General features: G+C 41.6%; 1 protein-coding gene across 8 annotated transcripts in view; it reads left to right on the plus strand.

The window, feature by feature from the left end:
• LOC126161642 (gastrula zinc finger protein XlCGF62.1-like) overlaps nt 1–27,939 on the plus strand; it is a 55,086-nt gene that overhangs the window by 23,090 nt on the left and 4,057 nt on the right. For 4 of the 8 annotated variants that reach the window (XM_049917615.1, XM_049917616.1, XM_049917613.1 and 1 more), the window contains exon 2: nt 22,511–22,563. The exons of 2 other annotated variants lie outside the window; for them this stretch is intronic. In XM_049917615.1, the coding sequence (XP_049773572.1) occupies nt 22,535–22,563 (29 nt within the window). In that variant the 5' untranslated portion in view covers nt 22,511–22,534. Of the gene's footprint in view, nt 1–22,510; nt 22,564–26,534; nt 26,698–27,939 lie in introns of all 8 variants that reach the window. 2 more of the 8 variants (XR_007534940.1, XR_007534939.1) reach the window with 1 other exon arrangement.

Genomic DNA, 27,939 nt, shown 5'->3' on the forward strand with positions numbered 1-27,939 from the left:
GACCACTGTATCCTGCAAGCACATTGGTTGTCATGGAGACCAGGGCTCTTGGCTTAGCTGCCCTCTTAGCTTTACCTCTGTAAAAAACCCTCATTTTCAAGATGTGCTGTGTGCTGATGGGATGCATGGCTATTGAGGTGGAACAGCTGTTAGTGGGCAACCTCTGGGGAAACTGCTGCACCTCAGTTCTAAAAGGCTTACACGGGCAAGTGGGGCTTTGTCTGGGTGACACTTAGTTCCCCAGCTACTTGTGGGACCAGGATGGAACCCTCAAACTTAAATTTAACAATTCCCGGCAGAATTGGTGTATTGCTGATAGGTATGAACATCCAGTCCAATAAGAAGCCTTGTGTAGCGAGTTATCCTGATTCAGGAATTATTCAGATTGCTTCTGTTTATAGCAACAGAACTTGTGCTGCAGTCAGAATATGTTTTTAATAATCAAAAGGAAATAGTGCATCTTTCTACATCCAAAGGGTTCATAGGGCATTGCTGGCAGTTTAAAATCTGTCAAGCAGTTATGCGGTGGGACGCTGTTGGTCAAACCTTCCAGTTCCCAACAAGCAGTGAACATCCAAAAGGTAGATGTCTTGGTGAATATGCCATTGAAATGAAATGGAGTTACACAAAACCTTTAACTACAGCAAAGATGTGTCTTGCAGGTCTCTGGTAGATATTCCCAAAGAGGAACTGGAAGCTGAGTTGGCTTATGAAGGTACTGTGGATGTGCAAAACATAATGAAAAGGGTAGATGGCGGTCTGGTCAGATCACACTTACTTATCCTTACTATCTACATCTACATGGAGACTCTGTAAATCACATTTAAGTGCCTGGCAGAGGGTCCATCAAACCACCTTCACAGTTCTCTATTATTCCAATCTCGTATAGCATGCAGAAAGAATGAACACCTATATCTTTCCTTACGAGCTCTGATTTCCCTTATTTTATAGTGGTGATTGTTTCTCCCTATGTAGGTCGGTGTCAACAAAATATTTTTGCATTCAGAGGAGAAAGTTGGTGATTGGAATTTTGTGAGCAGATTCCATCGCAATGAAAAATGCCTTCCTTTTAATGATTTCCAGCCCAAATCCTGTATCATTTCTGTGACACTCTCCCCCACATTTCACTATAATACAAAACGTGCTGCCTTTCTTTGAACTTTTTCGATGTACTCCGTCAGTCCTATCTGGTAAGGATCCCACACCGCGCAGCAGTATTCTAAAGAGAATGGACAAGCGTAGTGTAGGCAGTCTCCTTAGTAGGTCTGTTACATTTTCTAAGTGTCCTGTCAATAAAGTGCAGCCTTTGGTTAGTCTTCTCCACAACATTTTCTATGTGTTCTTTCCAATTTAAGTTGTTCATAATTGTAACCTAGGTATTTAGTTGAATTTATGGCTTTTAGATTAGATTGATTTATCATGTGACCAAAGTTCAACGAGTTCCTTTTAGCATTCATGTGGATGACTTCATACTTTTTGTTATTTAGGATCAAGTGCCACTTTTCACACCATTCAGATATTTTTTTCTAAATCGTTCTGCAGTTTGTGTTGATCTTCTGATGACTTTATCAGTCGATAAACAACAGTGTCATGTGCGAACAACTGAAGATGGCTGCTCAGATTGTCTCCCAAATCATTTATATAGATAAGGAACAGCAAAGGGCCTACAACACTACCTTGGGGAACGCCAGAAATCACTTCTGTTTTACTCAATGACTTTATGTCAATTACTATGAACTGTGGTCTCTCTGACAAGAAATCGCAAATCCAGTCACATAACTGTGACGATATTCCATAAGCACGCAATTTCACTATGAGTTGCTTGTGTGGTACAGTGTCAAAAGCGTTCCGGAAATCCAGGAATACGGAATCGCTCTGAAATCCCTTGTTAGTAGCACTCAGCACTTCATGTGAATAAAGAGCTAGTTGTGTTTCACAGGAACGATGTTTTCTAAACCCATGTTGACTGTGTGTCAATAGACCGTTTCCTTCGAGGTAAGTCGCATGAAGTTTCCAGAGCATGTCAAGGCAGGTTTCCCTCGCTTAAATGTGCAGCTTTATGTCTCAAAACCAATGTACAGTTTTAAATGTCAGTACTTCTGGCACACTACTCTCAGGTGTTAGTGACAAGCCACTTGTAGTAAATGTGTGAGGGCTGCCCATGGAGAAGTCAGTTGTCCATCTCCTTGGAAGTGTGTTAATTGCTGCAGGGATCAGCCTGTCTGGAGTAAGGACTACAGCATCGGCCGTGAAGAGAGGAAGATACAGGAGCGGAAAACAATGAAATGTATCCCGTATGGTGAGAAGGGGGAAAAAAAAAACACTCTAAAGCCATCCATCCTCCTATATTCGCATCTTGTTTTGCTACAGCTTTTATAAACAGCCAATTCCAAAATCCCATGTCACTGCACAAATGGAGATTGCTAGTGTCAGCATTACTACTTGCATTCATCACCAAGAATGTCAGAAAAAGCCACAGTTGCCACCATTGAGAACTTCCGGTGTCTGCAAAGGTAGAGTCTGGTAAACAGTCCAGTGCTGCCACTATCCCTATTGTGGTCATTGCTGCAAAGCCTTCACAAAAAAGGGAAACTTCAACCACAGACAAAGAATGGTAGTAAACCATCAGACCACGTCAACATCTTTCTATCTGATGATTTTCAAGATTCGTCTTCAGAGCCTATGGAATATGAACTCTGCCTGGGACAACCATCTCGCCCCACAATTGCGCCTCCATCTGCTGCAGGCTTCCTACCACAGTGGAGAGCCAGTGTGAAAGTGCAACCCTCATGATATATGACTCCCATACTACATTAGAACATGAATGGGTTTAGAACATACGTAGAGGAACTGAAACTCCTCACACAGGAATGCCCTGTGCTTATGTTTCCAAGAAAAATGGCACACACATCCATACTACGACACTATATCCTTTATCACTGGGGAAAGAGCCAAGGGAGGGGGTTACTGTGTTTTCCAATAACACACACCATTTCTCTTTATCCGTGGCTACTGTCCTACAAGCCATTGCTGTTAAAATTCATGAGAGTCAAAGGATTCTCATCTGCTCTCTGTATTTACCACCACAGGGAGCTGTAGATTGTGAGGCTCTCAGAACAACTCGCATGGTCATTTCTCCCACTGGGAAACATCAATTTCCATAATATATTATGGAGCTCCAACATTACTTGTTCTAGGGGTTGAGTTTTAGAGAGCCCCATGATATCTCTTGAGCTGTGCATCCTAAACACAGGCAATGCTACTCATTTGAACACTGCTACTGGTAACCCTCATATGTCAACTTCTTGTTCTGCTGCCTGATCCTTGCAGATTCTGCTCAGTGTGAATTTACTGATACCTTTCATTCCAGTGATAACTTCCCATTCAGGATTTACCTACCAGATGCTGCAACCCCTGAAAGGAAACTGCCAAGATGGATGATCAGCAGAGCTAACTGGACGCTTCCCAGTCAGTGGGCTGTGTTTGAACACTGAGGCAGCATCCGGGAATGGATGGAGCAATCACACAAGTGGTCCACCCTGCTGCAGAGTTATCCATGCTGAAGCCCTCAGGTCACCTTCAGAGGTGACCAGTACCTTGGTGAACCCATGAGTGCTGCTCAGCAATCCTGGTCAGTTGTGGGGCTCTACAGTAGTTTAAATGCTGCACAGCAGCAGACAACCTTTCAGCCTGTAGAGTTTCATGATCCAAGGCTCAGTGCATAATTAAGGAGAGCAAGAAAAGTTAATGGCAAGTGTTCCTGGACTCTGTCAACTGTTCCACTTGTTCTGCAAAAGTATGGGAAGCTATCAGGAGGATTTCCGGTAAAAGCAAGTTTTCACCAAAGACTACACCCATAGACATCACCCAAATGGGGCAGAGCATTTCACAATGACTACTTCCAATGCCAGCCAGTCTCCGGCACTCCACCACTAGTATCAGACACTAGAAATGAGCAAGTTGGACTTCCAATACAACAATTCTCCATGTGGGAGCAGGATTCAGCACTCGTAGGTTCATGATGCTGCATCCAGTCATGACCAAATCCAGTACAGCATGCTTTGACACTTGCAAGCAACTTCAAAGAAAATCCTCCTGAATGTTCCCATTTGATATGGAGACAGACCGCTTTTCCTAATTCATGGAGGGAGGCAATTTTGATACCTCCCTCAAACTAGGTAAATACCAAATGGGTGACTAGTGGAGCATCGTCTTAATGACATGTGAAGGAAAGACAAGAGGTGGAGTGGTTAACCGTCATCTGGTTTAGATGTTAGAGACGAGGCTGCTCCTTTGTCACTCTCGGTGCATATTCAGAAGATAAAGATCAATTGTCGACAACTTAAGCCTGCTAGACGCAACTATCAAGCAGGCTTTCCTATGTAAACACCATTGTATAGGTAAATTCTTTGATGCCATCTTCATTCAGTCCTTCTTATTGAAGCACTTTCATTGGTGTTGAGTTGGTGATGTGCTGTCAAGTAGTTCTGAGCAGGAGAATGGTGTTCCCCAGGGAAGTTTTTTTAAGTGTTGCACTCTTTGCCGTATCATCTATGAGAAGGAATCCTGTTCAGTGATCCTTAATTGTGGACGATTTTGCATTCTTTTTTTTTTTCCTCCAGTACAGCAACAGTGTCTTTTCATTTGGAGCTTGAGAGAGAGAGAGAGAGAGAACATGTGTGTATGCATTTTAATTGTTCTTGTCATATTTTTAATTTATTATATAAGAAACTATCAGCCTCGATTGCGGTAATGAAACCAACCTTTACCTAGGTTTCAGCCCAAATAATTGAGCCTTCTTCAGAAGATATACCTGAATCTGTAATTTGTCTAAGAGGGCACGGTCTAGAAATAAAACTAAAACAGCCTGAGTAGGTATAGTCACATTTTAAAAATGCAGTACATAAGTACTAAGTCAACACCAAGCTCTGGCATGCGCCTTGTCTCCATGGACGCTGTGCGGTGGGCCTTGGGAGTTCATGTGAAACTAACGGTAATACATAGAACTTAACTTTCAAATTTGTTAAACACCTCTCGCATAGCCCTCCTCGCACTACATTTCGCTTCATGTAATTTTTGTTTGTCTGCAAGGCTTTGGCTATGTTTATGTTTGCTGTGAAGTTCCCTTTGCTTCCGTAGCAGCTTTCTAACTCGGTTGTTGTACCGCGGTGGCTCTTTTCCATCTCTTACGATCTTGGTTGGCACATACTCATCTAATGCATATTGTACGATGGTTTTGAACTTTGTCCACTGATCCTCAACACTATCTGTACTTGAGATAAAACTTTTGTGTTGAGCCATCAGGTACTGAAATCTGCTTTTTTTCACTTTTGCTAAACAGAAAAATCTTCCTACCTTTTTTAATATTTCTATTTACTGCTGAAATCACCGATTCTGAAACCACTTTATGATCTCTGATTCCCTATTCTGTGTTAACTGTTTCAGATAGTTCAGGTCTGTTTGTCACCAGGTCTAATATGTTATCGCCACGAGTCGGTTCTCTGTTTAATTGCTCAAGGGAGTTTTCAGATAAAGCACTTCAAAAAATTTCACTTAATTCTTTGTCCTGCCACCTATTATAAACATTTGAGTCTCCCAGTCTATATCTGGTAAATTAAAATCTCCACCCAAAATTATGACATGATCGGGAAATCTACTCGAAATATTTTCCAAATTTTCCTTCAGGTGTTCTGCCACAACAGCTGCTGAGCCAGGGGGCCTGTAGAGACAGTCAGTTACCATGTTTGAGCCTGCTTTAACTGTGACCTTCACCCAAATTATTTCACATTTCGGATCTCCGTCAATTTCCTTTGTTACTATTATACTTTTTATCACTATAAACATGCCTCCCCCTTCACTGTCCAGCCTGTCTCTGCGGTATACATTCCAATCTGAGTTTAAAATTTCATTAGTGTTTACATCTGGTTTCAGCCAACTTTCCGTCCCTAGTACTATGTGGGCATTGTGACCGCTTATTAATGAGAGCAGTTCTGGGACCTTTCTATAGATGCTCCTGCAGTTCACTATTAACCACATTAATATTGTCATTCCCTGTTTCATTTTGCCTACTGCTACCTTTGTTGCATCTCAGGAGGTGTCTTGGCGGGCCTAGGGAGGGAACTCTCTAACATAAAAAACCTGCCTATTTTGGCAGAAAATCCTAAGAAATTTTGGTCTTATGTCAAAGTGGTAGGTGAATCAAAACAAAATGTCCATACGCTCTGTGACCAAAATGGTACTGAAACAGAGGATGACAGACTCAAGTCTGAAATACTAAGTGTCTTTTTCCGAAGCTGTTTCCCTCTGTAGTTCCGTCTCTAGATTGTTGCACAGATGACAAAGTGGTAGATATCGAAATACATGACGGGGGATAGAAAAACAATTAAAATCGCTCAAAAGAGGAAAGGCTAGTGGACCTGATGGGATACCAGTTTGATTTTACACAGAGTACGCGAAGGAACTTGCCCCCCTTCTTGCAGCGGTGTACCATAGGTCTCTAGAAGAGCGTAGCATTCCAAAAGATTGGAAAAGGGCACAGGTCATCCCCGTTTTCAAGAAGGGATGTCGAACAGATGTGCAGAACTATAGACTTAAATCTGGAATGTTTATCATTTGTAGAATTTTGGAACACGTATTATGTTCGAGTATAATGACATTTCTGGAGATTAGAAATCTACTCTGTAGGAATCAGCATGGGTTTTGTAAAAGACGATCGTGTGAAACCCAGCTCGTGCTATTCGTCCACGAGACTCAGAGGGCCATAGACATGGGTTCCCAGATAGGTGCTGTGTTTCTTGACTTCCGCAAAGTGTTCAATACAGTTCCCCATAGTCGTTTAATGAACAAAGTAAGAGCAAATGGACTAGCAGACAAATTGTGTGATTGGATTGAAGAGTTCCTAGGTAACAGAACGCACCATGTCGTTCTCAATGGAGAGAAGTCTTCCGAAGTAAGAGTGATTTCAGGTGTGCCGCAGGGGAGTGTCGTAGGATCGTAGCTGTTCACAATATATATAAATGACTTTGTGGATAACATCGGAATTTCACTGAGGCTTTTTGCGGATGATGCTGTAGTATATCAAGAGGTTGTAACAATGGAAAATTGTACTGAAATGCAGGAGGATCTGCAACGAATTGACGCATGGTGCAGCGAATGGCAATTGAGTCCCAATGTAGACAAGTGTAATGTGCTGCGAATACATAGAAAGAAAGATCCTTTATCATTTAGCTACAATATAGCAGGTCAGCAACTGGAAGTAGTTCATTCCATAAATTATCTGGGAGTAGGCATTAGGAGTGATTTAAAATGGAATGAATATATAAAATTAATCGTTGGTAAAGCAAATGCGAGACTGAGATTCATTGGAAGAATCTTAAGGAAATGCAGTCTGAAATCAAAGGAAGGTCGCTCACTGCTTGAATACTGCTCACCAGTGTGGGATCCGTACCAGATAGGGTTGATAGAAGAGATAGAGAAGATCCAACAGAGAGCAGTACGCTTTGTTACAGGATCATTTAGTAATCGCGAAAGTGTTATGGAGATGGTAGATAAACTCCAGTGGAAGACTCTGCAAGAGAGACACTCAGTAGCTCGGTACAGGCTTTTGCTGAAGTTTCGAGAACATATCTTCACTGTGGAGTCAAACAGTATATTGCTCCCTCCTACGTATATCTCATGAAGAGACCATGAGGATAAAATCAGAGAGATTAGAGCCCACACAGAGGCATACCGACAATCTTTCTTTCCGCGAACAATACGAGACTGGAAGAGAGGGGAGAACCGATAAAGGTACTCAAGGTAGCCTCTGCCACACACCGTCAGGTGGCTTGCGGAGTATGGATGTAGATGTAGATGTAGATTGTATGAGCACACTAAACTGATAACCATTGTGTAAAGTTTCTAACAGTTTATGTATTGATAAAAATAGCACTTCTTCGGACAGCTATTTTTTTGCTAAATAGTTAATTAAGTAATATTTTGTTCATCAAAATATACATAAAGTCATGTTTTCAGTTTTCAAACAGCTCATACTCTCTCAATACTAGAGCGAGAATGTGTTGTATAAATGAATGAATTGTGCAGATTGTACAAGTGCATGTTTTTGTGTAAGGAACTGTATCTGAATGCAGACGTGTGTGTTATTACTGAAGTGAGAATATAGCTCAGACATTTTAGTCGTCAATTGGGCATGATAGAATGAAACGTCTTTTAAGTCATGCGACAGAATAATTTGTGCATCTGCTGACACCCATTGTGTAAGTTTTCATTGAAACAGCTTTTCCAGGTTGAATCACACTGTACAATTCTTCATGGCAGACCACGGTTCTAAGGTGTTCACTAAGACGAGTGAGTGAATTCCAGCAAAAGAAAAATATACATACAGATTATTAGGGAGCACACATTGTCACTGATCAGCTACTTGTCATCAGGTAGACAAAGCAACCACCTCTCTGTATTAGGAATGCATTAAGAGCCATACCAAATATGAGAGTACAAAGGACCTAGAAATTCAACACACAGATGACACATGCAGAGAAAAACAGATGCCTGACATAATGACCTAATCTATCTCCTCCTCAGAATATTTCATGGGAGAGGGTTTGTTTTAGGGGTCCAGAGCAACAACCCTCTGCCCCCTCAATGCATGTGAAATATTCTAAGTAATAGCTAGATTACTCATTCTCTGTTTTGCCCTGCATGTGTGTAGTAACACGATTCATGTTTTCCATCGCACTTCACATAGTGTAGACTGCTAACTGTCTGCCAGGCATGCCCTATGTGAACTGAACTGGACACGGCCCATGCTGCCTGAGTTGTTGTTGTTGTTCCGCCGGCAGAGGTTGTGGCCGAATTCTCGTGTGCCCTCTGGTGGACGGGACTTTACTTGCGGCAACTACTGTCCGTGACGCACCATGCCGATGTGCGCCTCCCGTGATCTTTCTGGTGGCTACTGCACTCCTCCTCCTTCGGGGGGGGGGGGGGGGGGGGGGGGGCGTGAAGCCACTGTGATCCACTGCGTTGGAAGGTGGAGCATCATGCCATAGCGATGACCTCCCCTCCACGTCCATTGGAAGGCTGGAGTTGGGGGGGATCTGCCAACTCTTGAGCCGGAACCTTCGAATACGGTTTGAAGTGACCCACACATAGAGGCCCCCATCGTCCCACCACCGGAGTCTGGGACAGAACGGGCGACAAGCCGTCGAACTCCGGATCCCGGTCCACCTCGGCCTGTGAGGGGGGCCGGCTCTCGCCGGGGCATCTCTGACGATGGCGATGCCGGTGCTGGAGGTACTGGAGGCCGCCAAGGCTGAGAACCATCGCAGAGTGGTGGAGTCTCGAGTGGGAGAGGGGGTAGCATCCCCTGAGAAAACATGACTGGTGTCGGTAATGGGGTAACCGGTTCCCGAGGGATCTGAGGGTGGGTGCCCAAATGTGGACGTAGCTGATTTTGGTGACAACGTACCTCCCGGTCCCCCGCCTGCAAGGTATAGAGCCGGTGGCCATTGCAGCACAGGACTACCGCCGATATCCAATGTGGTTTGCGACCAAACCCATGTGACCAGACCGACATACCCGGTGGAAAGCCGGGTACCCCGTTTTGCGAAGACTGGCGAGGACCAGGCCAGAGGAGGTGCAGCAGAGTCCTAGGTTGGCGCCCGTGGAGGAGCTCTGCGGGGCTGTGTTCTCCCATCGGTGTGCTCCGGTATGCCGTCAGGAAAAACGTCAATGCCTCCTCCGCAGGAAATTCGTGCACATACTTTTTCATCTGCGTCTTAAATGTGCGCACCATGCGCTCGGCTTCCCCATTCGATTGTGGATGAAAGGGGGGAGAGCAAACGTGTCGAATACCAAAGCACCTACAAAAATCCTCCCTTCGCAAACTTGCAGGAACAACCACGCGAGGAGCCGTATCCTCGGTAGCCAGAAGGAGAACTCCTTCCAAGACTGAGAGGCGGTCTCATAGAACAAAATAATTATGAAGAGGATCTGAGGCCCGGCCTGGAGGTTGGGGCAACCACCCCTACTGAACAAGGTGAACTACTTGCCAGAGAACCTGGGCAGCTGCCTTTTCCTTGGCGACTCTAGAACTAGCAATCGGGAAGCCATCAACCGCTTGGCGGGACGCAACATCCAAATGAAAACACATAATCTCCTCCTGATCGAACTTAGGATCCGGGCCCACCGGAAGACGGGAAAGAGTGATGGCATTGGCATGCTGTCCGGTAGGGTGAAAATGAATGTCATAATGGTACTTAGAGAGGAACAAGGCCCAGCGCTGCACTCTGTGGGCTGCCCTATCCGGAATCTGAGAGGCGGAGCCAAATAACGACATACATGGCTTAATGGTCAGTGATTAACTGAAACTTCGTGCCATACAAGAAAGGGTGAAACTTGGTAACAGTGTAGACAATGACCAAAGCCTCATTTTCCACCTGGGAGTAATGGGCCTGTGCAGGACTAAGAGTTTTAGACGCAAACACCAGTGGCTGCTTGGAGCCATCCGCGTTGCGATGTGTCAGGACTGCCCCCACCCCATACTGCGAAGCATCTGTAGCCAGGACGAATGGCTTATTGGGGTCAATAGTAGCCAAACAAGGTGCTGACATGAGGAGACCCTTTAACGAGGTGAATGCTCGCTCGCATGCCAGTGACCAATCAAAAGGAACACCCTTGCACAGAAGGCAGTACAGGGGGCGGGCTAAGGTGGAAGCCCTGGGAATGAACTGGTGGTAATAGGCAATCTTGCCTAAAAAGCTTGTAACTCCTTCAGTGAAGTGGCCCGCGGATGGACAACGATAGCTTGGACCAAACTTCCTAGCGCCCTGGACGCCATGCCAAGAGATGGTGTAGCCCACATACTCAATGGACGCTTGGAAGAAGTTCGACTTACGCAGGTTGCAATGCAGGCCCACGGATCTGAATTTGAGAAAGAGGGTTCGAAGGTTGTGCAAGTGTTCCTTCGTGCTGCAGCCTGTGACAATTATGTCGCCCAGGTAATTAATACAATGAGGGATTGTCGACGTGACGTGCTCAAGATAATGCTGGAATATCGCCGGGGCACTGGATATTCTGAAGGCCAACCGCTGGTATTGGTAAAGGCCAAATGGGGTGTTTACGACCGCCAGCCGTTTGGAGCCCTCAACAAGTGGTATCTGATGATAAGCCTCCGAAAGATCGTTTTTCGAAAAATATTGGCCTCCCGCTGTGGCGGAGAACATTTCATCAGAACGAGGCTAGGGATAGGTGTCCACCACCAATTGGGAATTAATGGTGGCCTTGAAATCACCACAAAGACGTAATTTTCCTGAGGGTTTCCTGACAATAACGAGGGGTGAAGCCCACTCACTAGAAGAAATGGGAAGAACGACCCCAAGGGATTGCAGCCAGTCTAGCTCTGCTTTTACCTGAGGGCGGAGAGCCTTGGGGATCTGCCTTGCGCATAGAAAACGCGGGCGAGCTGATGCCTGCAATGTTAAGTGAGCTTCAAAGTCTGAAACACGCCCCAGGCCCTCCTCAAAGATATCCTTAAAGTCAGAGATCAAAGATTCCAATGATTGATAGGGAATGTCTTCGGAGACCAACTGTATGGTGTCTGCGATAGAAAAACTGAAAGGAATCCAATCCAAAAAGGTTAGCGGAGCTCGCATCACTGATAACAATAAAAGTAAGAGGCCGAGTGACTGATTTGTAAGTAACGTTGGCAGTGAATTGACCCAGTAGGGGAATGAACTGTTTACCATAACCATGGAGACGCCAGTAAACTGGCACCAACGGGGGTGACCCAAGGTCGGAGTAAGTTTGTGCATTCAACAAGGAAACTGCCGCGCCCGTATCTACTTGCAGTTGTAATCGGCGCGACCGAACCGACATCTTGATAAAGAGTTTGTGTGCCGATGCGTCGGGAGCCTGGCCCAATGAAACTTCCTGAATGTCAATGTCCATGTCCTCTGCACCTGCTTCCTTCGATTCTTTTGATGCTGAGCTGCAAACTTTAGCAATGTGTCCTTTTTTATTACATTTACGACAAACGGCCCAATGCTGGGGGCACTCTGACTGATCATGATGTATATAGCACGACGCACAGGATGGTAACAGGGCCTGGCGGCCGGAACTCTGTTTACGCGCTGTGCGGGAGCAGCCGTAATGGCCGAATTGTACCTCTCGCACGTCGTCCACCCCGGATGCAATGGACGTGGCCGTGCCGCCCTGAACCACCACAATGTCGCACCACACTTCCAACTGTTGACCTGCGGCGTGAGAGACTTCATACGATTGAGCAATGGACAGGACTTCCTCAATGGAAGGGTCTTCTAACTGCAGGGCCCATTGCCGGACCTCCCTATCAGGGGCCGAACGAACAATGACGTCGCACACCATAACGTGGGCATACGACTCTCGCGACTGCTCTGTGACAAAATGACACTTGCAACTAAGACTGTGCAGGGTAGTGGCCCACGCCCGGTAAGACTGATGGGGCTGTTTCTTGCATTGATAGAACTCGACCCTAGCCGCCACAACATGCATGTGGCGGCGATAATATGAAGACAGCAATGAACACAATGCATCAAAAGACAAGGACGAGGGTTCCTGCAACGGTGCTAGCTGCCGCAAAACTTGATACAGCGAGGGAGATATCCAAGACAAGAAAAGAGCATGACATACCTCCACATCGGCAACGTGAAACGCCTGGAAATGCTGCCGAAGGCGATGTTCATATGCGTCCCAATCCTCCGCCGTCTCGTCATACGGGGGAAAGGGAGGAGGGAATGGCACTGGAGCAGACTGCGTGGAGAGCAACGCCGGAAGCACTTGTTTCATGGTTGCCATGAGCTCCATCTGCAGAAACCTACACTAAATCCTCCATGCCGTGTATAAGCTGGGAAACCGGAATGACGACACAACACGCGAAAGAACGACCCTACTTGTCGCCAATTGTGTAGTAACACGATTCACTTTTTCCGTCGCACTTCACATAGTGTAGACCGGGAACTGTCTGCCAGGCATGCCCTGTGTGAACTGAACTGGGCACGGCCCGTGCTGCCTGAGTTGTTGTTGTTGTTGTTGTTGTTGTTGTTTCGCCGGCAGAGATCGCAGCCGAATTCTCGCGTGCCCTCTGGTGGACGCGACTTAACTTTCGGCAGCTACTGTCCATGACGTGCCATGCCGCTGTGCGCCTCCCGCGATCTTTCTGGTGGCTACTGCAATGTGAGATCAGCATGGTGAATCTCTGGCTCATTAGTGTTTCCATACTTTTGTATTTCGTACAACTGGTCATGTTCTGTACCTGACAGAAAGGAGCTTAGCTGACCAGTGACAGTATGTGCTCCCTAATGGCGTACAGTCTCGTATCCTATGTTTCTTCATACACATGAAGTTACATGTTTTTCCATATACCCTTGGATTCAGCATTCAGTTTATTGTAGTGTACAGTCACATAAACCACAACTGAGCATTTGCAGTCCTTTCACATGACATGTGAATAAGGAAACTTTAAGCACTCAAATTCCAGATACACAGTGAGAAATAATAGTGACAAGTGTAGCTACAAGTCTGTAATTTCTGCAGTACAGTGTCTGGTTAAAATAAATAAGTCACAAAATTTCAAAGTTTCGCAGAATAAAAATATTTTGTTCATAGAAGTTTTTTCAGAAGAATTTGATTGCTTTGGTGATTGTAATGTCAGCATTATAAACCTTAAAGTGAGAATTCTTGTCCCTTACTAACCATTGGTTGATAATTTCTTAGTCTTCTTGAGTCTTGCAATAAGGTGGCTGGATGGAGAAAAGTAACGTTAAGTTATCAACTGAAAAGTCTGTTTTCTGATTGTTTGCACTCTGCCCACTTTTCTAAATTTTAAAGGCATAGGTTGTTTTTGGATTTCACATTTGATTTTAAACTTACCTGTTTGCCATATCATAAGCACTTAGAAGTATGATTCCTAAAATTTTTGGATATTTTACAATGTAAAACTCCATATGACTTTTTGTGAACTGTTGGAAAGAACATATAATAACTGCATAGACCACTATTTAAAAATAATTGCTAGTGATCTAAATGGCCAAGTGAGGAGAGAACAGATGTTTAAACTCACCATTGGACCCCACAAGAAACATACCACAAGGAAGGAGAGTGGAACAAGGCTTTTCTTATTCACAGTAAACTGAAACATGATTGTGGGATCCTCATTTGGTAACGAGTGTGAGATCACAACAGGGGAGATGAATGAGAGTTAAAGAAGAACAAGACTGGAAAGATGGACCTAATGATTCCGAATGAAGTGAGGAAGGTAAGTGCTGCCCAGAAGCCATTCAGTATAAAAACTATAGCTTCATAAAGAATTAAACAAGAAAAATAGAGAGGAAAGAGATTTGTGAAAGATTGTGCCAACATTTTGATAAATTCCTCCATTCCAGACTGATACCAAGAGATGCGAGAGATGAGGAAGGAGTAAATGACATGGACAAAAACCCTGACCCACCAGCTGGAAGAGATGAAAATTCCTTAAAAGATATTGAAAAACCATAGGTCACCGAGAACAGATAATATTCCAGCAGAGCTGTTCAAGCAAGGTGGCAGTTAGTCAGAACAGATTCTGCTAAGGCTGCTCATTTCAGTATGGGATGAGAAGAAAATGCCCAGTAGTCTAGGGAAGATATTATATGCCCTGTATACAAAAAAGGAGATAGGTTAGAGTGTGACAGCTATCGAGAAATCGCACTGCGAAATGTGGGATATAAAGTTTTCTCCAACATACCTCATACTGTTTGACAGTTGCCTCCCAATTGTTCAGAGATATTGGCTCATACCAATATAGATTTCTCCCCAGGAAATCAACAGAAGATCAGATCATCACTTTTAAAGCGAACTTAGAAAAAACATTTGAATTTGTGATTGACACATGTCACCTTTTCATTGATTACAAATCAGCATATGCCAGCATAATAGCAAGCAATTATTACTGTGTCATGATTAAACTAGGAGCTCAATAATTGTTAAGGCTTGTGAGAATGACAGTGAATGAAGTACAGGGTAGTATAAGAATGGAGGAAATGGTCTCTCGTTCACTAGGCGGTGTAGGGCGAGAAGATGGGTTGGCATGTCTCCTTTTTAATGTTGCATTGTAAAAGTTCGTGAGTGGGACAACCTGCTGACCAGGGAATGAACTTTTATAAATTAGTGCAGATACTTGCTTATGCTTTATCTTGTATCTTGGAAGGCAATAAAGGAGGCAATCATTGCACTTTGGCAGGCCAGTAGGAATATGGGACTTAATATCAATTAACAGAAAATGAAATCTATGACTATTTGGAAAGCACACAAGGAAAAAATGCCATTCTCATAACAATGAAGTCATGGTTTCACTGAGTTGAGTAGTTTAAATATCTGGGATTGATGGTCACCCACACAGGTGACACATCTTATAAAATTAAAATAGATTAACTGCACCCAAAAGCACCTATTTTGCTTTAAAAAAATTATTTTCTTCAAGACTAGTAACCATATTACCAAATTAATTATTTATAAAACACATATAAGATGATTGCTTACATGTACCTCAAGAGCTTAGTCATTATATTGAAAGATATTGGAATGCTAGAAAGCTTTGAGAGAAAGGTAATTCAAAGAATAATATGCCCAACCTGTGAAAGAGGGAGATGGAGGAAGTGCATTCATGAGCTACAAACTATATATAAAAATTCACCTATTAGAAGAATAGCGAAATCACTCAGATTGAGATGGAATGGGCATATGGCACAGATGAGTGATACAGAAGTAACTAAAAGCATTTTAGATGAAAATGTGAGGGTCAAAAAGGACAGTGTCAACCAAGGACCAATTGAACAGATGGCATCATGGAGTACCTGCAGAAAATGGAATGCACAGTTCAAGTGCTGTATCTTGATAACTGGTGGAGAACTATTGAAGAGACCAAGGTCCATAATTAATTGTAGAGCAGAAGAAGAAGAAGAAGAAAGGGGGAGGGGGTGGTTGGATACTTATGTCTTCACCAGATGTTAGGGACTTTAAAGTACAATCCCTAAGAGTACTGAATATTTTAAAATGTAATATTCATAATTCATGGGGAGCAGATTGAACATCTCTGCTCTAGTTATGCACATGCATTTAGCAGTCCTCGTTTGATTATAGATCCATGGTTGAAAAAGCTACCAAGTTATCCTGTATAACAGTGGTAGACATGTAGCACCATGATGAAACTAGGCTGGGCAACAGAGCTTTCAGTGCCAATTAAGTTTTCAGCCTTAGTACCGAGGATGGTGTGCCACAACTTAGCTTTGGGCAGCTACCCTGCACAGTGCGGTCTGTAAAACACCATCCATGTCAGAGACACCTGCTTCCTATACCATTGTTTGTCCACATGGAATGGTGAACAACTAGACCTTCTTAGATCTACAGGGATTTTAGGTTTTTAGAGACAGATGTGGTTCATATCAGTGTTTTACATCTACCTCTATCTACATACTTGATAAGCAACCACACAGTTCGTAGTGGAGGGTACCTTGTACCACTACTAGTCATTCCCTATCCTGTTCCACTCACAAATGGACCAAGAGAAAGGCTAATGTCTGGCACACCTCCATACAAGTCCTAACTTCTCGTCTTGTCATCACAGTTTTTACACAAAATGTTTGTCGGCAGCAGTGATATCATTCTACTGTCAGCTGGAAATGCTGGTTCTCTAAATTTTCTCAATAGTGTTTAGCAAAAGAAACATAGTCTTCCTATCAGAGATTCACATTTGAGTTCACGTAGTGTCTGTGTAGTATGCATGTTTTCATCGAATGTGCCACTAACAAATTTGTCAGTACACCACTGAATTGCTTTGATGTTGTCCTTTAATCTGACCTGACGGCGATCCCAAACACTTGGGCAGAACTTAAAAATGGGTTGCACTAGTGTTGTATGCATAGTCTTCTTTGTAGACGAGATACATTTTCCTGTAACTCTCCCAACAAACTTAAGTCAACAATTCACCTTCCCAACTACTGCTATTAGGTGCTTGTTCCATTTGACACTGCCTTGCAGTGTTCCACCCAGATATTTAATTATTGTGGCTGTGTTAGGCAACACACCACCAATACTGTATTTAAACATTGCAGCTCCTTTTGTTTATTTTTTTCCCCTCACATGCATTAACTTACATTTTTCTACATTTAGAGCAAATTGCCATTCATCACACCAAATAGAAATTTTGTCAAAGTCATTCTGTATCCTCCTACATTCTGATGACACTTTCCTGCATATGCTACAGTGTCATCAGCAAACAGCTGCAAATTTCTGCTGACCATATCCATCTGACCACTTTTGTATATAGAGAACAAGAGAGGTCCTAACCATACTTCCATGGAACACTTCCAGGACAACATATTGGGTTCTATTACTTAAGCAGTCTTTTAGGCATTCAAGTGTCTGGGAACCGACTCTGTATGCTCAGATCTTCATTATAGATCTACAGTGTGGCTCTGTGTCAAATGCTTTTGAGAAATCTAGGAATATGGAATCTGTGTATTGCCCTTCATCCATGATTTGCAGGATATTGTGTGAGAAAAGAGCAAGCTGAGTTTCATGTGAGTCATGGTTTCTAAGTTTGTTGCTGATTTGTGGACAGAAGTTTTTCTGCCTCAAGAGAGTTTATTATATTTGAACTTACAATATTCTCAGAATTCTGCAGAAAATTGATGTTAAGGATATTGGTCTGCAGTTTTGCAGATCCATTCTTTTACTGTTCTTATGTACAGGAATTGTGTACATGTTTTGCCAATCTCTTAAGACTTTGTGCTTGGTGAGAGGTTTGCAACAAATGCAAGCTAAGTAGGGAGCCAATGCCAAATTGGGATTCCACACAGACTTAGTGTTTTCGTTTTTCATCCTTTCAGTTGTTTCTCTGTGCCTGTCTCTGTATCGTCCATACAGGAATCTGAGCAGCTGTCAAATGATGGTATGTCTGCACGATCCTTGTCTGTGAATGAGTTTTTAAACACTGAAATTTAGAACATCAGCTTTCCTTTTGCTGTTGTCTACAGCCACACCTGACTTATCAGTGAGTGATTGTCTTTTTTTTTATGTTGTTGGTATTCATACCTTGAGTTTCCAAATTTCTGATAACTTTTGCCTGTCAGCATTTCTGCATACTGTTTTGAACCAAGAGTGCAACAATTTCTGCTTCCTCAGCATTTTCCAAATGTTTTTATTAGATCATGGTTGGCCTTTTCCATCCTCCATCCTTAATACTCCTGCTCAGCACATATTTCTCCAGAGTGCAATTTATAATCAGTTTAAACCTTGCCTGTAATTCTTCTACATCCATTGTAATTGAACTAAATGTTGTCTATTAGCATTGCCTTTGTAGGATGCTAACAACTGCTTATGTGCTCTTTCCAGCATAAAACTCTCTTAGCTGCTCAATAGTTTTCAGAAAATCTGTTCTGAACTATTTCACTTGACTGACTGTCCATACTACATGCAATGAATCCATACATATCCCAGTCTATATTCGCTTTGTTAAAGTAGCCTCCAAATAATATTGCATGATTGGTGCACTTATGTACAACTGAGGGTAGACTTTCTGTGAATGATTCTACAGTTGCAGTGGAATCGGATGCCAGACAAAAATATTCAGTGATTGCCTTGAGTTCACCTAGGCCAGTTACTAGCACCCAGATTACTTAGCAGTCAGACTCAGTTTTGACCTCAATAGATAAAATATTTTTGTGGATTGTTATGAAAACTCCCATCTGTGGCATCCAAGCTGTAGGATATACTGATGACTGAAAGCAAAGGGACTCCTTCAGCTGTCTAGAAATTTTCTAACTACTTGAAAGCATATCGTCCTCATATCTTCCTTGTGAACTGTGTAGTGCCTTACATCTTCAAAGCAGTTTATCTGTCCTGATTACCTCAATGTCTTTTAAATATGACAACATAGTGTGTTGCAAAGAGAATGACACAAAGGTAAAACATGGCATGTACCATTCCCGTGGAGGCAGTAACGTAACTTTCGAAGCAGAGGGAAGCTGTGGCAGTACTAGTGGCTAGCAGTGAGGGACAGTAAGTTGCAACCACTACTGGAGACCACCTAGTATGTGGTGCTTGTAGTATACAAGTCACTCTGCACCACATTTAGTTGAGTGGATTGTATGTCTTGGCATTTGATACAGGCATAGAAGAAAATTAAGGGTGAACTCTCTTTCTAGGGGATGGGATGAGTGTGGCAAAACTTTTAAACTTCTGTCTATTGTCCATACTCAAGCCTACATTTCAGAGCTACAGCTTTTAGTGCTTTTCAGAGTGGCTGACTCATCAATTTTTAGTACAATGATCAGCCAGCCACACACATCTATCAACTTGTTTAATTTGATGTAGGGTTTTGAGAACTGGAATAACCAAAGAGAGAGAGAGAGAGAGAGAGAGAGAGAGAGAGAGAGAGAGAGAGGTTTTGGTCACTGAATTTTTATATTAATTTTAGTTGCAACTTTTTACTGTTTTCATGCAAAGGGCAATGATGATAGTTTTTTTTAATAGATAAATATTCCAAAATAAATTTTTTATTCATCTGAGTGCTCATTTGTGTTATGCTTTAGTGATAGAAACCTGTAGATAGGGATTTGAGGGAGTGGTACATGTTTCCATAAAGTAAACCCATTTTGAACTTTAGTTGCATCCCATTGCCTAGTATTGCATCGGGCCATTAAATTTACAATTAAACTTTATGAAATTAAGCTGCATTCTAGTGTATACCATTTGGATTATTGTTTGTCACCATTATTACCTATCATGATACATGCAATTAATTTGACATGCAGTGGCCTGCTCCTGGTGCAACCCAGTACAGTCAAATGGTCAACTGGATTAAATTAACTGAAATGGATTCAAAGGGCATGAAATTAATGAATATACAGTGACATGACACAATATCCATTAAAACCATTTAGTAATACTGAACATACATTGCATTGAATGTTGTGACAGACAAAAACTGGTGCCAGGCTGGATTCAGATCTGTGTCTGCCAATTATTGCAATTGGTCACTTTCTCACCTCATGTCATTGCATCTCCATTGCTTTTGGCCCCATATATACAATTGATCTGAACAGTGAATTTGATTTAGTTGATATATCTGCGGGTAATCCAAGGTTCTCTACCAAATGGTTCCTCCATTGATGCTGTTCGAGCATACCACCAGGGAATACCTGTATTTGTAGTGATTGGAAGTAACTAGGGGAAACATCAATAACAATGAAAATTAAAGTTAGGTCTGGAAGTGGGCACAGATAGCTTATTTGTTCAGATGACTGCTCACGTAAAGCAGTAGATCCTGCTTCAACTTCAACTAATTTTCATTTTTCATGAAGTGCTCACTGCAAGCAAATGACTTGAGAGCTTTGACGTTATTTGATATTCAGAATCAAAGCTGCCTATACACTGGCCAAGTAAAACTGAGGTGTAAATTACTTTGATACCCCCATGTGTAATTGGGATAGTAAGCCAAAATCTTGTAACAATATCATGAACAAAAGCACATAATTTAAACTCGGTCTGTGGGAGTGGGCCATCTGTTGGCACTTTCAACAAGAATATAGTTTTGTAAACAGTGTTCAAAGTCATACAACAGTGGAGATAGATTGGAATCAGCAACAAGTACTTCTACAAAGATTTTCATGTGTAGAGGAAGTCTTTGTCCTTCATTCAGCTGTTTCTCGGTTAAGCAATTGGCTGTAATAATAGTTGCCTTCCATGCTATCTTCATGTCCTGTCATTTAGTTCTTGAGATTCTGTAGTCAATGACTCTCTGCTTTATTAAAAACTGTGGTGTCAATAAAGTTACTGGAAGAACCTGGTCCTACTATTATTAGTAATGAAATAGAAGTGATAGTGTAGCAGTATTAGCATGAATGTGGATGAGAAGAAATCTTGTATAAATGCGGCCTTTTACTACTATACAAGATGTGTCAATAAAGTGATGACACATTTTTTCTTCCTTAACGTGGCAATCCTGCAGCCTGTTACTGCAGACACTGTGTGATGTTGACATTTTCTCAGCACAACCACAAATGTCAAGCACCTACAGTGTTTCAGTAAGGAGCAGCAGCTTGCATTGTGAAGTCCTGCATTTGCTCCTTGTCACACCACTGGAACCTCAAAATACTGCACAGAATTATGCCACCTCTTTCTGTGAAGAACTAGGTAAGAATCCTGCAGTAACATACAGAAAGCTTCAGCAGGCTTTTAAATGAAGTTTTTCAGTGGCACAAAATGTTTCATGAAGGCAGAACCACTGACGAAGATGAACACTGCAGTGGATGATCAACAGCACGAACAGATGACAACACAGCTGATCAAAGATTAACCGTGAAAGTTATTGCAAATTCACTGAACGTTAATTGGGAAAATGCTCACCTGATATTCACTGAAAATCTGGGAATGTGAAAACTTTGTGTAAAAATGGTTCCCAAAAAATCTCACAGAAATAAAAAGATCAACAGAGGACTGTGGCTGCTGACGTCTTGGAACAAGTGGAATTGATCCCGGAATTACTCAACCATGTTATCACTGGTGATGAATTTCTTCCTTCCTCCCCCCCCCCCCCTCCCACCACCACCACCTACATAAAACCAAGAAGAAACATCAGAATTTGCAGTGGTGTTCAAAGGAATCACCAAGCCCAAAGAAAGGGTACATGTTAAAGTCAAATTGGAAATGCTTGCTGGTGTGCATCTTTGATTCTGTGGGTGTCGTGCACAAAATGTAGTTATCTCCAGGCCAGACAGTAAACCAATACTGCTACCAAGAAATTCGTGAAAAACTTTGAAAAAGGTCAGTCGTGTTTGGCCAGATGTTGCTAACAACGGGATCGCAATAATGTAGCATCCCATACAGCATTGTCTGTTGGGCAATTTTTGATGTTAAAACTCCATTGTAGGTGGTACCACAACCTCTGTGTTCATCTGACATGGCTCTGTGTCTTTTTTCTTTTTTAAAATTCTCAAAAGCAAAATCAGTTGTTACAGGACACCATTTTGCAGTAGTATAGGACATCCAAACAGCTGTAACAAGTGCTTTTGCTCATGTGATGTAAATAATGTAGCAAGCTAAATAAACAACTCACTGAATAATAGAGCTACAAAATTCTCTTAAGGTGCAAGGTATCAAAAATCCGTATTTGTTTCTTAGCACCTCTGACTTCTGTGTGAGATTCAGGTTTTCCAGCTTCCTGGATTTATTTATTTATTTTTTTATATACCACAGAATCCATCACTATAGATGTTGATACCTGACGTTTTGCCGAAATCTTACATATGGAGTGACATGATTGGTTAGTGCTGATAGTACCTATTTTAGACACCACTTCTAATATACACATAATTTTAGGATGTGTATGCTTAGGTGCATATTCCACATGTAACACATTTTTAGTTTCATTTTTTTGTGATTTATTTGTTGTGATTATATTGTTAGCAGTTGTCATTCTTGTAACCTTTTTTTTTCTCAGAAGCTGGCAAGAAGAAAGAAGAGCATGTCTGGTGATAGCTTCACATCAGGGAGGTATGTTATAAGTATCTGAATCTTCTTTCCCTCTCTCAGCTATGTCAGCACATTCACTTTACATAATCTGTCTCTCAAATTCTGTATCAACTCAGTTTTCTCCTTTGACAAACATCCAAGTGCTTCTGAAAAAAACTGTCACAGTTTTACTTCTTGTTCCTTTATAGCAGGCCATTTTTTCAATTCATCGAATGTCTATGTACGCCTTAGCCCCAACAAAGGGGATTCCCCTACCAACCATAACTTCATCACCTGTAATAACAGCAGCTCATCCAAAAAAGACAGAAAGGGTGATCAAGCTGGCTGTAGCTGGATCTAATAAAGGAGTAGATTGCTTAGCTAATTCCATTTCTTCCACCCTACTTGCAAGCCTATTATGCAAGATGCATTATTTGCTCTGAATTGCAGCATTTCATTAACCAATGGTTGAACTGCCTCCCACTAGTGATATAATGCATTTGAGACTCTGCCATTGTGGAACCTTAATCTCCAATCATTTTAAGGAACACAAAATATATTCACAACAGGCCTTATGACACAAAACCACTTACATTTTATCATCTATCTTGACTCTGTCCACTGACTAACCCGATGCCCATACTAATGTCAATTAACATAAACTACTGGTACTAACTCTGTACTAGGTGCACATTGTCCTGGCAACTTACACTAACCATATCTCACAGGTCGTAAATAGTGCTCCTTTGCATTACTACGCAATTGCGGAATATCAGCCAGTTCTCCTGGCTGTCCAAACATAACGCTGAAATCCCTGTGCAATACTCACCTAGACTCTATGCCATCTGCACATAAAACAGGGGAAACAACCACAAAAATCAATAGTCTGCTCAGTTACAACACTGGCTGACGAAATTGCGTTCTGCGATTGTGAAATCTGTGGCTCCAGCTGCCAGGTGAGGTCCACTGATACCAAAGTACTTAAGGCATAGTCACTCATGGTGAGTGAGGCCTCTATGGTGTAGAGGTGGTGGAGTGTGGGTTGTAGAGATGGTGGTGCAGACCAGGGTTGGCTAGGAAAACTTTTATTTAATCTTGAGCTACAATGTTGAAGTGCTGAGATGCAGCCAGACACTCTCTCTGCAGGTGCATGGTTTACCGGTGGTGCCATTGACACTGAAAGGTCGCAGCAGTGAGATAGGTTTTTGAAGTCAGCGTCCTCTTTTTGCTGATACTGTTTACCCAGTCATGCCTATGTTAGCACTATGTGACCCCAAGTGAGCAATGCCAGTGACTTGAACGTCTGATGAATTCCTGTATGAGTTCATCACTAATGGGTTAGAAGCTCATCACAGTGTAGATGTATGGTGGCAATACTGCCCTGGCCGCTAACTGCTGCGCTCCAAGGCAGGAGTTTGGTTGCTACCATGTAGCTTGAGGATGGCTTATATACCATGTTGTCCTAAGTCCACAGGTTTGGACTCACAATCATAAAGAGAGGTGGGCTATAATGTGATGGGGACTTGCGTGGACCCGACATTGTGAAGGGCATTGCCAGACTGCACATAACCATGCTAGAATCAGGGGGTATTTATAGTGATTGATAGCACTGTTGTGCCAATACATTGGTTCCAGGCACATACAGATCAACATCTTCATGGCTCAGTGGTTTGGAAACACTTCACAGGCCAGTTCCTAGTTGCATAGCCTTTCTGCATTCATTGTTTGGCGTCTACCTTCTTGCCTCACGTATGGGTACAATGCAAAGCTGCTTTTCACCCAGTAACACCCAGAATTAGTGACAGCGTTACATTTGCTTTTGGCGCTCAGGATGACATGAACTATATGGTTAGGAAGTGCATTGAGATTAGAAGTATCATCTGTGCAAAATATTTTTGAGGCGAAGAAAACAACAGAAGGGTGCTCTGTGGGGTGTGTGGAGAACTGTGGGTAAGATGGGCCTCAGCAGCTACATAGGTCTAATGCTGGCAATCAGCCAGCTGATTAAAATCGCGGAAAGGGGGCAGAAATTCAGAAAAGGGATAGTATGGTGTTTATTGTGAAAAGTAATTTACCTATTTCATGAAATGTAGCAGCTCAATTACCTGCCAGCTCACCTCAATCAGTGTATTGTAACCAGAAAAGCAAGAAAGTCTAAAGGGTTTTGGTTAAATTGAAGTGGCACACAACTGAGGCTACACTTTAAGTCCAAAGAGGTTCAGTGAGGTTATTGTCAGCACTTGAGCTGATGAGTGTAGAATATCTGTCTGGTTTTCCTCTAACCATGATTCAGTTGTCCTTCCTTTTTGTACTGAAGATCATTCCAATAGCCACAGAAATGGTCCAGTTCCACACTATTGCTATACTATGGGAAGTAAGTAATTTGGTAAAATTTACATAAAACATCTGAGTTATTTGTACCTTTGACTAAAACCATCTGCAGGTGCCACACTACATTGCTGAATTTCATTGCTGATGAAACACATTAAGGTAAGTGCAGTTTACCAGACATTAACTAATTCACAGAAGTTCATTGGAATGCGGACTAATGTGCCAATGACTGCAGTGATTGGACCACTATAGAGACTGATGTGCTTCAATTGAAGTGGTCATTGTCATGTAGGGATCAAACTGAGTGAAAATTAAGCTTGGTCACCTCATACTAAATTGTTTTGTCAGTGACCTCCGAAACTGAGCTGTTGCAGAAGTCCTTTTCAGTAGCGTGATGCTTTTTTTTCCTGTATGTTTGAGTACCTCTATCAGCTAATTTTTAAAGCCTAACAGTGTGGTATTCGAGTGTAATGAGCTTAGTGTTTCCACTTCACAGTAATTTTACCAGCATTGTATATGGACAACATATGGCTCCTGTTAAATCTTTTTGGTGAAATGCAGTGTGGGCACCTTCAATGATACTGCATTTTAGCATCTTCAAATCTCTCTCCATTGATTCATTCTAATAAAAACTGTTTTTTTTATGATTTAGACACATGGCATATGCAGATATATATACAAAATGTACAACATTACAGGACCAGTTGATACATAGTTTACTTCACATTTAATCAATAAGAGACAAAGTATTGAATTGGGAAATTCCACTACTTTGAGTAGCAAATCATATTGTATCTATACATGTAACAACCAGCACGCCACAGGGTCCAATAGTAGGACCACTGTTAATCTTGTTAGGTATAAATGGGTATAAATCTATCGTTGCCTAAGAAAAGGTCTTACTATTTTGTTAAAGTCAGGGTGTGACTTAGACTGCAACAGTGAAACTTCAGGAAAAGGCAGTGTGTAAAAATTAAACGTTTAATGTTTATAGGTTTTCATATTGTTCACACCTGGAATTGGGAATTACATGTTATAGACATCTGCAATTTTTGATCTCCCTCTAGCTGGTGATCTTTTAGAAGTCAAAATTTACAACTGCATACTTTGTTCAGATTTATTTATTGTGCTTTGGAGTAAAGCTCTGTTGTTATTCTACTATTCAGACATAGTACCTTTTGCACATAATTTACAGCAGGGGTTACTTTAAGTGAATACATCCTCAAGTAGGGTGTAAACAGGTTTCTGAACAACAAGGTACATTAAAGTAACTTCACATTTCATTTTTACCCTTGTGAAGTTCACCATAAACATTTGGTCAGAATTAGAAAACAGCAGTGATCATAAGGTAAACACCAATAATTAAAATTACATCCCCGAAGCACAAGATAGTGCAACTCTGCCAAATGCTTTTAATGTGTATGAAGTATAATTTAAATTAAAATCAATGCCACCCATGTAGCAACAATTTTGCTGAAAAAGAAATAGTTTGGAAGCCAACTGACAGGTTTCTCATGTAATTTTTCCTCTTATCTATGTAATTATGTGGTTATGTCATTCTCAATTCATTCGAGCAATCAATCATTCATAATAGGAAACACAGTCATAACTCAGTCACTCAAAATGATTCAGAAATTTTACTTGTTAGAATGAAATCAGGCGATGATTCTTCTCCTCTGCAGGCTCGTGCTTTGTGGCAGTCTGCTAATCTGTACAAATAAAATGCCTCGTATTTTTGGGAGCGTTGTATAATCCATCGGGAAACCTCAGATCAAGTGGATATTTGGCTTTGATGAAGTTTAACCTCCCGAAGAAGTAATGGAGCTCTTGGATTATTAAATGCAGGTTCGTATCCAGTCTTTCGGAAGTTCTCTTCTGATTAACAACTACGCAATATATTGATGAATATCATTAATTCTCAAATGTCGAATAATGTAAATTGTTACACATCTTTTGTATGAAGGAGCAATATATATATATATATATATATATATATATATATATATATATATATATATATATAATAGAAGGAAACATTCCACGAAGGAAAAATATACTTAAAAACAAAGATGATGTGACTTACCAAATGAAAGTGCTGGCAGGTCGACAGACACACAAACGAACACAAACATACACACAAAATTCAAGCTTTCGCAACAAACTGTTGCCTCATCAGGAAAGAGTGAAGGAGAGGGAAAGACGAAAGGATGTGGGTTTTAAGGGGTATGTTTGTGTTCGTTTGTGTGTCTGTCGACCTGCCAGCACTTTCATTTGGTAAGTCACATCATCTTTGTTTTTAAGTATATATATATATATATATATATATATATAAAGAAAGATGATGAGACTTACCAAACAAAAGCGCTGGCAGGTCGATAGACACACAAACAAACACAAACATACACACAAAATATATATATATTTCCCTTTTCATTGTACAATTTTGTATCAGTTATCTTTTGTCATAAATCTCAATATTTAGATTACAATTCTTCAAGCAATGCTCAGGCTAATCGTCATGAAGACAATCTCGGAAGCTTTTTTCTAACAACCACCAGAGCGAGTACTACAAAGAATAATTATGCGCTCATGGCATAGCTATTGTATGAAACTACTTTGCGCATGGATTCTGCGAGTATGAAGATAGAAAATTATTAAACGTCATTCAAGGGTAGAATTGTATCAGAATAATTCATTGAATATAAAGAGATATTACACTCACCATCTCATCGGATCATTCCTCGAAGAGGTGTTAATCATTTTCACCCTGCATTCTTAAGTGATTGTATTTATATTCTCCCTTGAATGATGTTCCTCTTGACAATATGTTACCAATTTACACTCATTCTAAGGTTACTGGTTTGATATTACCTGTGGCCTACACAAGGTTTTCACATCATGGTGATGCCAATTAAATTAAATGCACTCACATGATGTATCTAGTCAGACTGGACAGTGAGCTAATTGTTTTACCAGTTCTGCCTCACTTCCTTTATGCAGAGTGCAGCAAATAACCTGAGATAGAAATAAGATTTTACTCACATCAGATTTTCAGATAAAGATGTATATAAGATTTTTTATTAAAAG

This window comes from Schistocerca cancellata, chromosome 2, assembly GCF_023864275.1.
Source record: "Schistocerca cancellata isolate TAMUIC-IGC-003103 chromosome 2, iqSchCanc2.1, whole genome shotgun sequence".
Classification (NCBI taxonomy): Eukaryota; Metazoa; Arthropoda; class Insecta; order Orthoptera; family Acrididae; genus Schistocerca; species Schistocerca cancellata.